General features: G+C 38.1%; 1 protein-coding gene across 1 annotated transcript; it reads right to left on the reverse strand.

Annotated features, from left to right (window-relative positions):
- Positions 1–1,488: 1,488 nt before the first annotated feature.
- Positions 1,489–16,686, reverse strand: LOC139712467 (ubiquitin-conjugating enzyme E2 K-like). The gene is made up of 5 exons (XM_071624283.1): positions 16,456–16,686; positions 13,201–13,356; positions 8,076–8,258; positions 3,333–3,461; positions 1,489–1,936 (listed from the first exon to the last, which is right to left on the reverse strand). The coding sequence occupies exons 1-5, from the start codon at positions 16,516–16,518 to the stop codon at positions 1,865–1,867; spliced, it is 603 nt and encodes a 200-aa protein (XP_071480384.1). The 5' UTR covers positions 16,519–16,686; the 3' UTR covers positions 1,489–1,864.
- Between the last annotated feature and the right edge of the window lie 919 nt (positions 16,687–17,605).

Below are 17,605 nucleotides of genomic sequence, written 5' to 3' on the forward strand. Positions count from 1 at the left end.
CTACCGGCAGCAGCAAACACTTTAAAGGATCGTTATAGGCTTTATCAACCTATTGAGGGCGGCCTGATTTTTACTATAGCATGCATTTCCCACAGACACCCGCCCAAGTCTAGCCGGGACTGGTGTTCAACAGGTTTAAGTACAGATGTAGTTGCTTTCATGGCAAAGTGGCTGACTTGCCAAATCTTCGCTGCTTTGGGATATAATAAGACTTTTTGTGACACAATCTGGACTACTTGTCATCAATAACTTAAGATTCAAGTTTGCAAAATTCTACTGCAGCAGCACCTCATATCATATCCACAAGCACTTCACTGAAGACAACATGAGGACAGATCCTGCCATTTTTGTCTCTGATTTTGTTGTCGTCGTAAACAATCAAGACTGAAACCAGCATGAAATTGTAGTATTACATGAAGAAAATCATATTTCAGGTGCCCCATGACACTGGGCTGGTTGGCTCAATGCGACTTTGAATCTAATATCCTTTGATTAGAATGATGTAGGCTTTTTGTTCACAGAAAGCAATCAATTTCACACTGAGAGTTAAAAAGTTAGAATTGCATTTACAAATCACTGCAAGAGATCATATCAAGTTTTACATAGTTGGATAAGAATTCAAAATACTATGTTAGATTTTACTAAGTCTTCTGATGTAGCAATCACTAGGAAACTGGATAACAGCAGTTTTTTGTGGCAAGACTTCACCAAACCAAGAGTCCTTTATAATGTACAATTCACTGCCACTGCTGTTCCCTGCAAAGGCTGATACCAAGGGAGCACTTTATGAGGTGCTTTTTCAGAAATTTTTTTTTTGTTCTGACAAACTGTTATGAGCTACTGAAATCTTCTTGCATCTAATTGGCTGAGAGCAAATTTTGTCAGAAAAAATATCTGACAAAACGCTTCATGAAATGCTCCCCTGAGCAACTACAAGAATCATCAATATCTCCTCTGCAGAGGTACAGTGACAGAAATATCTGATTTTGAAATAAGAGCCAACAATAAAGTATACCAGATAAACAGTGTGACATTTGCTAATAACTGATTCCCTTCCGTGCCACACAATAATACCATCTCCACAGCCTAGGTTTGGCTGTCTCGACTGCTGTCTCGAAGTTTTCGATTCATTACAACAATTATTATTATCACTGACTGGAAAAAACTATCAATGCTATGTTAACAGCTGCAGCTGTCCTACACTCTGTTGGTCACTGATCACACGCAAACAATAATGACAGATTCGATTGGCCACTGCCTCCATCACAGACCACAAGGATCTCTTCATGTATGCTTTCCAGGAAGGTAGCTTCTGTTTCACTGCACTATGATTGAGAATGAAAACTTGGGTTCTAACATTCCTCCACTTTATATTAGCATCACATTCCCTCCTCCTTCATACCACTTCTCCCCCTCCCTATTAAGCATGGTACATGAAGATTCAATTAAAAAAAAATCAATTTAAGATAGAAGTCTGGTAGTGTCTTTGTGCCTCTGATTTCAAGCTCTCCGTTCCTAAATCAATTCCCACAAAAGCCCGTCATTCAGTGATCCACATCATCCACGCCGGACTGGCACAGGGAGATGGACAGAACTCGATACGGGTCACACGATCAGAAGGGCGCCCTCAGTGGTCCACTGGCATATCCTTGGTTGGCCCTCAGTTACTACCCTTTCACAGACGAGGGATTACTTTCACGATGCAGCCCAATATTTCTCTCTCTTTTTTTTTTTCATTTCTTTTTTTTTTTTTTTGGCAAAAGCCACGGGCCAACTATCGTCCACTATCCAATGGCCCATGAAAGAAATTCTTAAATATAAACAAGAAAACAAATCCAAGAGAAGACGGGCGAGGGAGCCGCTTTCAACTGGTCAGACTCTCGATAGCCTTCTCGATGTCCCAACATGACGACGATAGTGCCTCTCTCGCACACGTCTATCGTGGGGAAACAAACAGGGGAGAATGATAGAAATTATGGCAAGCAGTTACGTCTTTGCTACTTTGAGGTAAACCAATATCTACGGAAAGTGGCATATGGTCAGAACTCCATCAAGTATGTGACTCATCACATTATACTTTGTAAGCATGGTGTACAGTGCTTTAACCCTAAAAAGACTGGGAGGGCCATCATGTTTTGGGATTACTTCCAGAATTTACAAGATCTCACCCTGAGACTTCATGACTTTTTTCTTTCTAGTCTTATGCATTTTTTGATACCTAATTTGCGTATATACTTGCAGCGGTAATGGTGTTACATAGCATTTTACGGTCACACGTCAAGTCAAAAATGGTGTATTTGTATGTGTTTATGTGTAAAATGAATGAGGTTTTGCAAGATTCTGTGTTACTTTTGTTTCCTTGCACAGTCTGTTTTTCAGCTATTAAAATCTGATTTAAAAGCATATGAAGTTAAAACAATATAGACATAATATATATAGGAACAAAGAAAAACATAGAAAATCTGGAAATGGAAATACAATTTTGATTTTGTTTAATTAATTACCTAATTTCTGGTCTTAGACAATTAGTTTTCTTACAAATACATGTTAACAACTTTCTTTCACATATTCATAATTGAGAGGTCAATAGACAATCATATTGGCACAAAAAAATCCATAAAAATTAGCATATTTACATAATTAACTAGCCTTAATCACAAAATTACAGTAATTGTTTTAAAATTAAGGTAATTTTAGTCAAATTAACTATGCATTCTTGTAGGGCAGGTCATAAACTAGGTGCAAGACTAATTTGGCGACAATCGGACATTCCATGGCCAAGATCTTAGTGGGGGCCCATCATGCTCCCTCCCCACCCCCCCCCCCCCTTCCCAGTCCTCAAAACCTCCAAAATAGCCTTTTTAGGGTTAAAGCATAGTAATCTCTCTAACATTGTCATAAGGGTAGGTTGTGGGAACTATCATCTAACCATCCATGTTTGACATTCTAAATGTCATATAAAGCAGTGCTTCTCAAGTGGTAACACCACACCCAACACTAGCACCAAACTTACAAAAAAAAAGACTTTTCGCCTGAACATGACAAACCATTATCATTCATGGTCGTGGTAGGATTTCCTAGACATCTCTGCGATTTACATTGAACAGAAAAAGAAGGGACAAATGTCTGTAATAAAAGCAATGTAGGAATATACACTGGGCAATAACATCTCTTGCATGAACAAGATGCCAACGGGACAATGCATGCTAATTCATTAAGACAGCATACCTATATTAATCAAAGCTCAGGTAAGTTTTCAAGGATTTGCCAAAGAGAGCAACCTTCTCCATCAACTGGAATGATAAAAAAAAAAGTCTAAATAAAACACTCACTTCTTCGAATCCCATCTCTACTATCGTTTTGACCTTTGTTTCGAGCTCGCCGTTTCTCATGCTACCCCCTGCATAGACCGACGTCCAGTGCCTCGCGGTCTTGATGTATTCTTCATGGTCATCTTTGTACTGTATGTATGGGAAAGAGGTGGGGGAAAACAATAACACACTTGATAATAGCGAAAAAGACTGGTACACAAAATCAAAACATATACACAGTTTCATATGGATATCACAAATGGTTCTTAAATTACATCGTCCACAAAATTGATTACAATTGGAAGGATGAATGGACAGACATCAAGAAAACACAATGTCTCTGGCGACACTTCGCGGAGAGGCACACAAATCTTGTAACACAGCAAGTAACTGGCAATAACGAAACAGAGTAGGCACATCGATCTCCTTTTATCTTTTCTCTCCAGAAATGGCTGATAAATATACCCACAAGGTTGCATTTTGACGCATGTACAGATACACGCAGAGTGCAAATTATGTGTGCACTGCATACACACATGTATACAAATCATACTGTATCATCATACTGTGGTATTTTCGGTATCTTGATAGCAAATACATATTTCTATGAAATGTTTAAAATCAAGGCAAGCTGTCGTTTGGGTTACTGTAAAACGAGAAATGTTCGCGTGCATTTTAATTTTGCAAATTTCGCGAGCGCCAAGATTCGCAAAATTAAAATGCACACGAAATTTCTTATCTACACTATATGCATTGAATGCAAGAGGCAATTCGCGAAAATTTCTTGCCATGAAAAAGGCCGTCGGCTCCCATTCACGAAAATTTCGTGCCGTGAATACATCATGTTTTACAGTACTCAAGCATGGCATTTCTCTTGGCAGACCTTGGTCCCTGGGGGTGTTTCATAAAGCTGTTCATAAAGTTACAAACATCTTATGAGCGACTGGTGATCAGTTCTGATGTGCTATACTTATCAGAATTTCCATAATTCAGCACAAGAACTGATCACCAGTTGCTCGTAAGTTGTTCGTAACTTTACGAACAGCTTTATGAAACACCCCCCAGGAACAGGTAAATTTGGTACAAATCTAAACAGTAGAAGAAATAAGCTAATAGTAGAAATACACACTGTTTGAGATATGTTGCATAATTATCATAGTCACTCGCTTTTATATTCCCAAAGAAACATAAATCTCCTGTTGCATATTTTATTTCCTGTCGTTTCTTGTGAAAAATGAACATGCTTTACCCACTAGCCTTTTATTTCCCTCCTGAATGTATCCCATTAATAGGTAATGTTATCAAACACCGGAAAAGAGAAATTGAATAAACACATGCAGCGAACTCAGGCAAAACATCCATGGAAAGTCAAGTGGAAAAAAACAAACAAACATAACAGTTATGTCCATGAAATGCAAATATAAATGGCTGGTGAAATGTGACACTAAGGGGAAATTTTGTTTCTCTCAGTTTCATTCTTTTCTGTGAATGTACACATAAATAATGCTTCAGGGAAAGCAGGACTGAATTACTGGGGAGGGGGGGGGGGAGGGGGATTTCTCCATACACATAGTAATTAAATTGACTATATAAAGCTCAGTCAAAGTATGAGGAAAACTGAAAAATTTTGTCCATAGTCCTGAACTTAAAAAGTATTGGTCAAGTTTAAGTCATGTGCTGACCTCTATAGACAGGATCTGCAAGACAAATTGGGATGTCTCAGTAGTACAACGACATTTACAAATGAAAAGAAATTTCACAATTTGTGGGGGTTTTTTTTTCTGAAAGTACACATTTTCGATCATTGAGATACACTGTATATTGAGGTGAGAGGGGCTCTTTTGATATACCATGTAGTAATCCTGAAATTTGAAGATTTTGGTGAAATACCTACAATTTCACATGCTCTGTATATCGCTTTACTATTGTGACATCATGAATTGGTGCAATCCAGAGATTGCAACACATAAAATCAATCTAAACTTTTAAAATTTATGACTTTTGAATGGACTGTCTTATATTCCTCACTTTCACCAGTGCTTCCTGTTCTATCGGTACTCATGATGAATCCATATAAATGTTTGAAAACAAAACAAAATAAAAAAACTTCCTCCTATAGCAATGGTGCAACATAAAGAAGACATCATCTTCATCATTATTATCATTATCAACATTATCATCGGCAGCAGCAGCAAAGGCAGTTGCATGAATAGTCAAACTGTCTATCAAGCTCATTTAAATAAATACAAGTAGGACTTCCTGAATCTATATGGTAGCATACATTTCAACACTGCACTGAATATTGTTTGTCTACATGTATAGTGTTTATTGATGTTCTTGTGTCATAAATGAAACTATGCTTTCAAGGACACTTGAACTACTTTGCATCGTCATTGACGACTACACAGGACATTTCCTACAATGTACAACAGCACGGTCACTTGAAAGACAGCCACTTTGAAAAGCGGCAGGCTGACAGATTTAATATTGACGGTGTGGTTGGTATGGATTCAGGCGATCTTCAAAAACCTTGTCTTTCACATGTGTTTCAAATCTGATACAAGATTGTGATGCGGTTTTCCTACACTCAAAGTGTAATACGTCTTTTAGGATGCACAGAGATAAGTGTTAAGTGCAAACACCATGTTCATGGTGGCCCTTGTGACTTCACAGCACGATCACACGAACAAAATTGGTGGAAACTGGAGGTTTCATCAGAATTGGACCTAAAATAATAGAGCTGTAGAATTATAATGTTTCACATGTTTTTATATAACAAAATAGGGAGTTTTAGATTTTAGATAACCAAATCTGTCCTGCGCACGTGTAAATTTGCTTATGAAAATTGACCTCATGTTGTCTGAGTTTGAACTGTCAGTTCTGGGTTACTTTTGCGTCCGCTTAAATTCACAACGCAGAGAGCTACTAGTACTTGATGTGATGATCCGATGGGAGTGTCATTTAACTTTGTATAGGCTGGGTCCTCGTGTAATCTAAAGCTACTTTGCAACATGACGCAGGGAGAGCGGAGGAACGGCCAACGCAATCGTTGTCATAAACGTCCGCGTCACAGATCTAAGAGCTCCCTACCGACGCCTGCAGATCTAAAGCTCCCTACCGACGCCTGCAGATCTAAAGCTCCCTACCGACGCCTGCAGATCTAAAGCTCCCTACCGACGCCTGCAGATCTAAAGCTCCCTACCGACGCCTGCAGATCTAAAGCTCCCTACTGACGCCTGCAGATCTAAGGCTCCCTACCGACGCCTGCAGATCTAAAGCTCCCTACTGATGCCTGCAGATCTAAAGCTCCCTACTGATGCCTGCAGATCTAAAGCTCCCTACCGACGCCTGCAGATCTAAAGCTCCCTACCGACGCCTGCAGATCTAAAGCTCCCTACCGACGCCTGCAGATCTAAAGCTCCCTACTGACGCCTGCAGATCTAAGGCTCCCTACTGATGCCTGCAGATCTAAAGCTCCCTACTGATGCCTGCAGCAAGCACTATATGCAAATTGGATGAAGTCAGGATGTCATGGTCTCACTCTCCTCCCACAGAACTGCAAAAACATTTTCACTTAACTTCTTGTTTGACATGAAAAGAACAAATAAATAAAATTGTATCCTTCACATAAAATTGGTTATCAGGTTGCACAAAAACAAAAACGACAAAATCCAAACCAATATCCTTTGCATAAATATTTCATTATGTCGCAATAACTTGGTACTGATGACTTTTAGGGGGGAAATTACAACATTATGTGAAACTCATAAATTGCCATAAATGTCTTTAGTACCTAATGTAAACTTTTGCTGAAACTTCTACCAACCTGTTCATCAATTTTTTTTTTCTGTTATTAAAGGGAAATTTCATCCCGGTATAATGTTGCTTAGTAAGATAATAAGAAGAAAATCAGAGCAGTATTATGTACATCAATGAAAAATTTGGGGGAAAAACATAAAATGGTGATCTCAAATGGAATAGAGAGTATTAAAGACAAATAGGTAACTCTGTATGATGTGGGTGATAAGCAGCTTTCCATATGGTTTGTACACAAAATTTCTGTTATTTTCATTTTTCTCACATATTTGGGCACAAACAGAACCTACACTGTATCTGCTGAGGAGGATAATGCAACGAAGTATTACTCTTATTACATGCCAAGAACAGGTCTGAAAAAAAAAAAAATCCTTTTTTGATGTGTCTGTTCCCCCCCCCCCCCATATTTTCACAGATCTACTTCTTTGATTTTTCTGCTTTAATCCAAAACATTATGACATCAGGATAGAATTTCCCTTAAAATGTCAACTTGAACACACTTAATAGAAATACTCATGTGCACGCTATACACTGCCGCATGCACAACTTTAAAGCTACCGGAAGTACGTAGATGAGGTGCTCCCATTCATTGTGCATGTTGACATTCTGTACACATGTAATTGTGGACAGACTGTACGTAAAATAAGCACACATATTTACCATAGTGTGCAAATGACACATATCCACACACACGCGAGCTGAATATATACCGACACGAATGAATGGAACACTTTTTTTTTTTTTCACACCTCAACCTTCACCCCTCTGATTAATATTCTTTTGCTTTCATTCATTGATCATGTTCAATAAAAGAATGAACTTGCATGGGGGACCAGGTGACAGGAATGGTCTATCATAGCACTTTTCATACTGTCCCTGGCTTCATGATGAGGGCGTTTTTGCTACATCCAGAAATAATTATACTGATAGTCTGCACTAAACACTCACTTGTTTGGCCACCACTGCATCCTGGGGGTCATCGGGCTCCGCATCAGCCAGTAGTGCCTGGAGGGAGAGCAGGACAGTGCGAAGGGTCATGGCCGCCGCCCACTGGTCCTTCAGGATGTCCAGACAGATGGCCCCCGTAACCGAACTAATGTTCGGGTGCCAGATCTTGGTCACAAATTTCACCTGCCCGGTTCAAGAAAAAGGTTTGGGAAGAGATCCAGGGTGCATTAGTGACAACTGATTGTGACAAATTCATGTATAGTATACAAAATAGTCACTCCTATTCTGTGTTCAATTCCTGAGGAACATATCATTTGAAGTGACACTTGCTGTGGAGGTTCAGCTCAGGGATACTGTACTGTACACATGTGCCATATATCTAGCTATATGTATGAGAATATTTTGTGAATTTGGACTTGTAAAACAATTTTGTAAGTGGTGGAGTTTGCAGATACAAAACTGCAGTGCCATAATGAGAAATAGCTATCATCCCCTTTTAGGCTGCATAACAAGCAATTTTGCGCTGAGGAGTAGATATATTGCATTTGGGTAATTCCGTGAAGTTGGGGCACAAAGTGTTACATTTTAGCATAACTCAATACTAATTATGCTATACATATATTGTTTATAGGCTTTACATTTGTATTGAGACCATACATTTTCCTGGAAATTTTGTGCCATTCAGACTCAATTTTGATGAAGTTATCTTAAAAAAATGTAACGGTGTCCTGTAGCATCGTGACGTGTCCATGTAGCATCGTGATAGTTAAAATCTGGTCCTAAAAGACAAATTAATGCAATTAGCTTGACCAAAATTTGATATAATATGCATAATTACTAGATTAGTCAGATAGCTAAATATCTTAACTTTCCTTTCCACAGTTTTACTTTTACAAGAAAATTTACACAATGTGTCACTATGCTACGCGGTGTCCACCAAATGTAACAAAAAAGGACACCACGTAGCATCGTGATACATTTTGTAATTTTCTTTTAGAATTAAAACTGTGTACAGGAAATTTGAGATATTTAGCTATCTGACTAATGTAGTAAATATGCATATTGCATCAAATTTTGGTCAAGCTAATTGCCATAATTTGTCTCTTAGGACCAAATTTTAAAATATCACGATGCTACATGGACACGTCCCGATGCTACAGGACACCGTTACATATTGTTTAATAACTTCATCAAAATTGAGTCTGAATGGCACAAAATTTCCCGGAAAATGTGTGGCCTCAATGCAAATGTAAAGCCTACAAACAATAAATGTATAGCATGATTAATATTGAGTTATGCTGAAATGTATTTTTCAAATATCACGATGCTACATGGACACTGCCCCAACTTCATGGAATTACCCATTTGCGTTATGAGAGGCACATGGGGAATTCTGTCAACATTAGTCGACTCAAACAATTTGTGAAATATATACCATGTATGCCATTGTGTTTCACATGGACAATCTTTTGTGGATGGGAACTTGTAGGACCATTTTGTCAGGATTTACAACTGAACACCACAGCAATGGGGAATAAGTACAATGTAGGCCATATTACCCTTTTTGGAGAAAAGAGTTAGTACTACCCACCTTGCAGAGTGTATATTTTCATTCTTTATATAGGAGGTATCATTTTTGGCATATTGACAATTTTTGCTAATTATCAGTCAACTCAAGACATTCCCAAAACAGAGATGCCACGTTCAAAAAAATTTTATGAGTGAGATTTCCATCACTCGGCGTCTCGGCGCGTGCGCATGCGCGCGAGCGAGGGGGCAAAGCAACCAAGCGTGGGGAGGGGGGTTTCCCCCTCCACAGTAGGGAGCTTTTTTCAAATTTTAGCTCTTAACGGTGCAATCTGGCGCATACTTAAGTGACTATTTTTTTACTTATTTTGAAAGACAAAAGGAAAATATACCTTTAATTGCAACTATCACATAATCCTTTGATTTATATGTCCCAATGCGTGAGAAAAATGGGTGCCATGCGTGAGATCGTGAGACGGATCCTAAATGCACGAGTCTCACCCAGAATGCATGGGACTTGGTAGCTCTGCCAAAATAAAACCACCATGAAGTGCATGTGTAGCACCAACACCAATGACAGTCCTCATTTGTAAAGCATTTATACAAGAGTGTGTATACAGAGAACCAGGCATACTGCAGTCTGAGAAGTACTCGATACTGTAAAGTGGCTGACGTGTCACTATCATTTCATGCACAGCTACTTGTATGATTTTCATATTCCTTTCAAAAATGTTCATCAACAAAGGGATCTATGGCATCACGAGGAAATAAACATTGACAAGATTTTAAAATACTTGTATGGTGCCAAATGATAACACAATTCAATCTCAGATGTGGCTCTGTGAATGTTCTGATAGTATTCAAATTACCTACCAAAGATCTGAGAAGGATATACATCGAAGCTACTTGGAGCGCCCAGGAAGAGGGCTTTTAGTGCTTTATAGTGCCTGGTAACTGAGCATTGAAGGCCATTATGCACTAAATAGCTACACTATGAAACAGAAACACTCTGGCAATAAGCTGGGGGATATTTTGCCTCAAAACCTGAAAAAAAAGTAAACAAAGCAAATATTTAAGGACTCTCTGTTTTTTTCTATTTTGATAATTTTGGCAAAATCATTGATTCGAGATCACTTTGTATAAGACTATCACAAAATGAAAAGGAAATAAGACACCATCTTTGCGTGTGTGTGTGTGTGTATTTTGTCTTGTTGTTAATGTAGTTTTCCCCCAGGGTACTAAGCATGCGTGGAATGTAAGGGTCACTTATTGGAAACAAAGGCCTGGCTCAACATTGTTGCACCTCTCTAGCAGAATAAATAAAAAAATTGTACATTTTCAACAACAAAATAAATGAAATAAAGAAGTTTTTTTTTTTCTCATGGTCAAACAAAATGTATGTAAGTTGTTCTTGTTTTAGTTTGTGTTACACTTTCCTTATGAGTGCAAAACCCTGAAAGTACAAAACACAACCATCTTTGTTTTCCTGCTTTGCATACTACTTATTTCCTGATCAATGTTCCATACAATTCCATACTCTGTCAGTGTGTGTGTGTGTGTTGCCATTCTCTCTTTTATTCACAATCATTACGAATCACTTTCAGTCCACAAAACTGGGATATAAACAGCCCACAATTTCTACAACTACCTATTTAATATCCTACCCATATACATGTATTCAAAATTCTGGTGGACAAGGAAATGGGCATGTGTTGTACTCTCGCGTCATCACATGTCAGCGGATTCAATAAATATGTTATAAAAATTACATCTGTCTTTATGTAAACCAATTAATAACTTTGCTGTTTCAGTATTGTTGAAATATTCTCATCATTATCAGCTACATATTTGAGTAACAGACAATCACAGTTTAATAATAATGTTTTTTTTTTTTTTTTTTTTTAAATCCAGGGTAGCCTCTTCAGTGTGTGTCGTTTATACATATAGAACTTTTAGCATGAACATCTTTTAAGCCAAAGGATAGATTAGTAGGATACATGAAACAATTATTGACATCAATCCATGTGTCATACTCCTTTTTTTTTTCTTCTTCTTCCTCTTTTTCTTCTTCTTCTGTTAATATTATGGGCAGATACACAAGCGTTGTATCTAACATTAGTTGAAAATGTGTATTGATGACAACTGCAACATATTGATAACACTTGCAGCAACAACTGGAGGTGACAACAATACAGTCACCAGTGTACAAACTGATATGTAACTTAAACATTTCATCTATACAGGTTTTGCCATACATTCATCATAAATGAGTCCTGAGGGGGATCAATACAGGACACCACAAACTTTGATGACCCTCTGTTGCTTTTAAATGTTGCCACAGACTATCATTTCTCCTTTTCTTATGTTCTGAATGTGTGTAGGAATGCGGGGAGTGTGCAGAGTTTGGGTGCATGAAAAAAAAAAAAAATGTGCATGGTTTATGTCATCCCTGGATCACTTTACTCTGTAATTTAATCTCAGATTACATAGTGAAAACCACTGCTCCCTTTTTTTTAAGAAAGTAAAGGTTCACATTGCAACCTCCAGGTACTAATTGGTAAGCGTATGATAGGATGTACAGGCAAACAAAAATTTCATTCATTACTCATTAGCCATTTTAATGGGTGATGGTATTTATCACATGCACTCAGCAAAGGCTGTCAAAATGGTGGTTGGAGAAAAGGAATAGCACAGTGACACCTTGGTCATGAAATAATTAGCCAGTTAGGAGTTTGTACTAATGTGGGCATGAGCTAATAGCTCATGCCCACATTAGTACAAACAAGATTTTTTTTTCCCCCTGTTGGTTATGCAACTCATCTGTCTTCAAAGTGACTGAGTGTATGAGCTTGCCCGATGGTGTAACAATTTATGGAATTCATCAATCAATTGAAGAAAATTCACACCTCAACCTTCACCCTTCTGATCAATATTCTCTTGCTTTCATTCATCAATCATGTTCAATAAAAGAATGAACTTGCATGGGGGACCAGGTGGCAAGAATGGTCGATCAATATAAACAAGGGGAAGCATCCATTTCAGCATATTTTTACTGAATGTATGAAAAAAAATTTTCTATTAACATTGCCAAATACCAAGCTTGCTGTCATGTGGATGTGCTGGCAAGCATGATTTATAAAGCTAACAGGAACAATCTTTAAATACTGTAAAGCCAGGAATTTTCCCTTGCATGAAACTTTCACAAATTTTGCAGGGAACCAAGGTTCACAAGTAAAATGCAGGCGGAATTTGTTGTTTTAATACAATACGCTGAATGCCAGCGGCAACTTGAAAAAGTTTCATGCCGAAAAAAGGGCTGTTGGCTCCAATTCGTGAAAGTGTCATACCACAGCTCTTTCTGGTTTTACAGTACCACGGGACGTCACTGACGCTTTATCTCAGAGTTTATAAACCAACATGCCTGGTGGGACAAACTGCATTTTTCTGCTCATGCACAAAGAGGAACTAAAAAACTGGCTTGTTTTTGTTATTGATGTTGTTTTCGTTGTCGTTGTCGTTATTGTTGCTGTTGTTGTTGTTGTGTTCATTGTTGTTGTTGTCATTGTTGTTGTTGTTTTATTTTTTTCCCTCTCATTACCTGAGGAGGATTGAAGGGGTACGTCTCAGGAACTTTGATGTGAAGTTTGAATCTGCCCCCCTCGTAGGGCGTGTCCGGTGGCCCTATGATTTCACCTTGGAGCTCCGAGTAGTCATCATCCATGGGTAGAACTATCTTGATCTGGTTCTTGATGGCCTTGGGACAAATTTTAGAAAAGAAATGAAAAATTGCACAGTATCGATCCGTCAGGATTCAAGAACTCCTTGGCATTGATATTAAAACAATACAACATCAACTATCATGTTCCTGGCTGGTTAGAATTAAATTTGTATTTGACTGTATGCTGGAAAGGTTTACTGACAGACTAAATACATCCCAAACTTCCAAGATATTGAGCTCATGGTATTATGACTGAAACACAACAATTATCAACAAATACAACATATACAGGTTAACTTTTTTTTTCTTACATTATAGAGATCAAAACAAAAGTTGTTCACAGCAAAAGCAAACAAAAACACATTAAAAAAAAAAGTCTGTAAACATAAAATAGTCTTACATAATGATATTATCAACTTCCTCGAGGTTCTAACAAACCCGACCACTTGCCTGGGCAAAATACAGTACAATTCGCTATCAGGGAAGTTGTACGAATCTGTTACTTCAATGGCTAGATGGTGGAAAAATACACAACTTATAAGTATACACCATGTATACTGTAACTGTGACCCCTCTACATCAGGAAAGAATTGAGAATTTTGTAAAAGAAGAACATGATGTGTAAATAAATGGGCACAACATGCAGAGCTCTGATTTCAAGGTCTATCAGCAGCATATTTGTGCAACAGACCCTAGAACTTCTACTACAACAAGTGTACATACATGAGCACTCACAAAGTTGATTAGGTGCCAACATCCACATACGAAACTACTGTAAGATGAGTGCATTAATTCTAAAAGGGATTAACTGTCATTATCACTTCAGAGTTGCATGATTGACAGGTTTTGTAACATAACTGCTATATTTTGCTTCCAGCAATGAACTTGGGCTGCAAGACTTCTTTCTAGACATAAAAACTTACTCTAACAAATTATCATTTCTCACAGGGTTTATTTAGTGAAGCAAGATATTGTGAAATCACTCTACCACATTTAGAATGTTGCTCTATCAAACATTCAAGCCACTGACACTGTTTAACATTGGGAGCAGTGATTTAAGAAATGTTCAAGTCATCACATTTGATGCATATGTGTAGGTCAGTTGCATCCATACCATATACAAATTTTGCAACATGAAGCCAAGATATAGGCCTAAGGAGATATCGCTATTTTTCTCAATAAGCCATAACTGTAGACAGTTTAAATATTCTGGAAACAATTTCGATAAAATTATTGTTCACAGTTAACATTTTATAATACATGTAATTAACATCGATTAAACTGAGCAACATTTTCATATTGGTTGTTCTATCCCTAATTCACATTTTTGAACTAATTTGAAGCACTGAAGCTGGGTTAGTATTTATAAATCTAATTAACAATGTAATGTGATTTGTTTGGTTTAACAACTGGAACCATGATCATCTATTCTTGGTTTTTCATCGCCCCTTGCTCCAACTTTGCCACTTGGCAGAATAGTATCCAATCATTAATTATAAACAAATGGTTTGCTAAGGTAAACTGTAGCTTTTTCACTTGTACATAAGTATTAAACCAACTCCATGTATGTACAGTGCACATTATACTGTAAAACATGATATATTCGCGGCATGAATTTTTCGAGAATTGGAGCCGACGGCCTTTTTTGCGGTATGAAATTTTCGCAAACTGCCACTGGCATTCAGTGCATATAGTGTACAAAAGAACTTTCGCGTGCATTTTAATTTCGCGAATCTTCACGCTCGCGAAATTCGCGAAATTAAAATGCATGCGAACATTTCTCGTTTTACAGTAGTTCACTATATATATTACATGCCATGGAACAGAGACATGCGAGACATACTATTACAAAGCAAACACCTTGTCAGTTAATTTTGCCAAGTGTGCATGTCAACATACAGAAACTTCCATCTTCCTCATAACTGCATGGCTTCCACTTTCCTGTGATCAATATAGAGCGTTTTAGCGGCGCATTTAATAAAAACGCGTATTGTAGTCCGCTCAATTTTTATCGTTCAATATCAGAGCATATTGAACGAAACGCATAGGCCAACGTATTAATTCCCCATAGGCTACCGTTGTTACTTGCCGTTCAAGATCACACCATATTCAATTCTGTCTCATCTATCATGCGAGCGCTTGCTGAATGCGCAAACGCTTGCTACTAGTGCGCGTCATTTTGTTACAATTCACGAGCGCGCAAACATCTTGCTAGTTTTGTTTGTTTCATACGCAGTTTTAGGGGCTTCCCCTTTTCAGCGCTGGGATGTGACTGCCGACTCAACTTCCAAGACGAGTAGAAGCCAGGTAATTTTGTGCAGTGTATGCTTGCTCTACTTGATTGTATAGATGATAATATTCTTTATTGGATGGCCTTGATTCATGGAATACCAGGGAATATTGCACTCATTAGGTTCAATATTGCACTCATCTTCGATTCGTGCAATATTGGCCCTAACTCGTGCAATATTCCCTGGTATCCCATTCATGGCCATCCAATATAATAATTTTAATATAAATAACTCGCAATGCACGAAAATCACAGAACTTCATATTATTTCTTTATTGGTCTAAGTCAGACTTAGATCTGGCCATTTCCAATGGCAATGCAGGGTTGAGCGAGGATGTGAAACACAGACCACTTCACCAGGTTACACACCCTGCTCTTTGCGATGAATAAATGAAGCGCTCAGGATCTTATTTTAAGAATGCACAAGTTCGACTCTCTCACACATGGGACCTCCATTTTTTTATTTTATATCCTATCTGCAAAGCCAAAGGCATGAGGATCTTATTGACATTAGTAATTGAGGTAGAATGCATGGAACAGAGTCTGAAATGACTTCATCTTCCTTCATGATTTGATAATCTTTGCATTATTCTTACTATTCTTAGCTGAATATTTCTACTTCATCATGAGATGGGCATGGATACTGTGTCAAAAAAAATATCGCATTGTCAGACTGGGCTCAGTTAACTAGCGTTGTTGGACAGATAAGAGAAGAGCTGCATTTTAGTAAAGAGCTTCCTAGATTAAAAATCATCCAGACCAGATACTGAGATAGAACTGCACAGTAAGTTACAGTCGTGTATTGAATGCCACTTGCATTGAAAACGTTTCGATTCGAAATGTACCTCGTCGCTGCTCATAACTTCTTTCAACTCCCGTTGTATCCTGTTTGTCGCAATATTTGCCATGTTCACTGGTGAAATGACGACACTGCCAAAGACGATTGAGTTCCACGCATCACAAATTCGTACACAAAAACACGGTCTTGCAGCTGAGTGTCTGCGACTCCGTAGGCCTATCTACACCGTTTTATTACATAATCTTTAAAAACCTATGCATGCCATGGAATGGTAGGCCCTGGCCATTACACTCCGCGTATCTGACTGCAGTAGATCTATGCATTGAATGAATACGGCATTACGGTCGGAGCGAACCGCGGCGCGGTGGTGGTGTGTACGGTCATCAGAATCTACGTCGAATGACAGGTCGTGTATAAATCGGGAGGTGCGAGATGCGCAGATTTGATAATGTTGTCTGTCACAAAAATTGTTCAGTGAGATGCTAAAATGCATTGTGCTATACTTAGTGCTAAAATATTTACTGCTAATTATCGGTTGTGCATTTCAAAATATTTCACTTTCTCACTCTCTTTCTCTATCCGTCTCTGTTGTATTCTGGTTATCCACCACAATCGCATAAAAAAGAACAAAGGTTTGACAAAACCTAGCTCACACATTGCGCTCAGGCTTCCAGTAAAAGTGTATTTCCCTCTCTTTCAATTCACCTATACCTTACATAAGATTGTACACTTTCTGCGTTCTGTTTTCTATTGCGAAACATGTGTATTATCTTGTTGTTTTTCACGGACCGGGGAGGAGGGTAATGGAAAGTATACATGATAGTGCCAATGGTTGCATGGGACTAGGGTCATTCACAGCTCCCCTTCAATCCCAACTTTCTTTATTTGGGCTGGGGAACATAATTTCGGAGATTAATGTAAGGTGTACCCGTTCATGATTTTTCTTGTATGTTTGAATTTTACCGAATCATAGTGCACGTTTCTCTTTCTCTTCTTTTTCTTTCTTTTTCATTTTCTGATTTTGTATTTGAAGAGTTTGTTCGCAAAAACCCGTGGCGATAAGTCCATTTTTGAAGATTTTGAAGTACAGTCTCTGTCATAAAGTACAAAATAATACCTTTTAAATGATTTATTGGTCACTACATAATATAAAGGTACATTTTTCAAGTTATGGTCAAGAGAAGCAAAAATTGTCT

The sequence above is a fragment of the Diadema antillarum genome, unplaced genomic scaffold (genome assembly GCF_040938485.1).
Source record: "Diadema antillarum isolate AM-2024a unplaced genomic scaffold, OU_Dant_1.0 seq00001809_RagTag, whole genome shotgun sequence".
NCBI classification, from domain to species: domain Eukaryota; kingdom Metazoa; phylum Echinodermata; class Echinoidea; order Diadematoida; family Diadematidae; genus Diadema; species Diadema antillarum.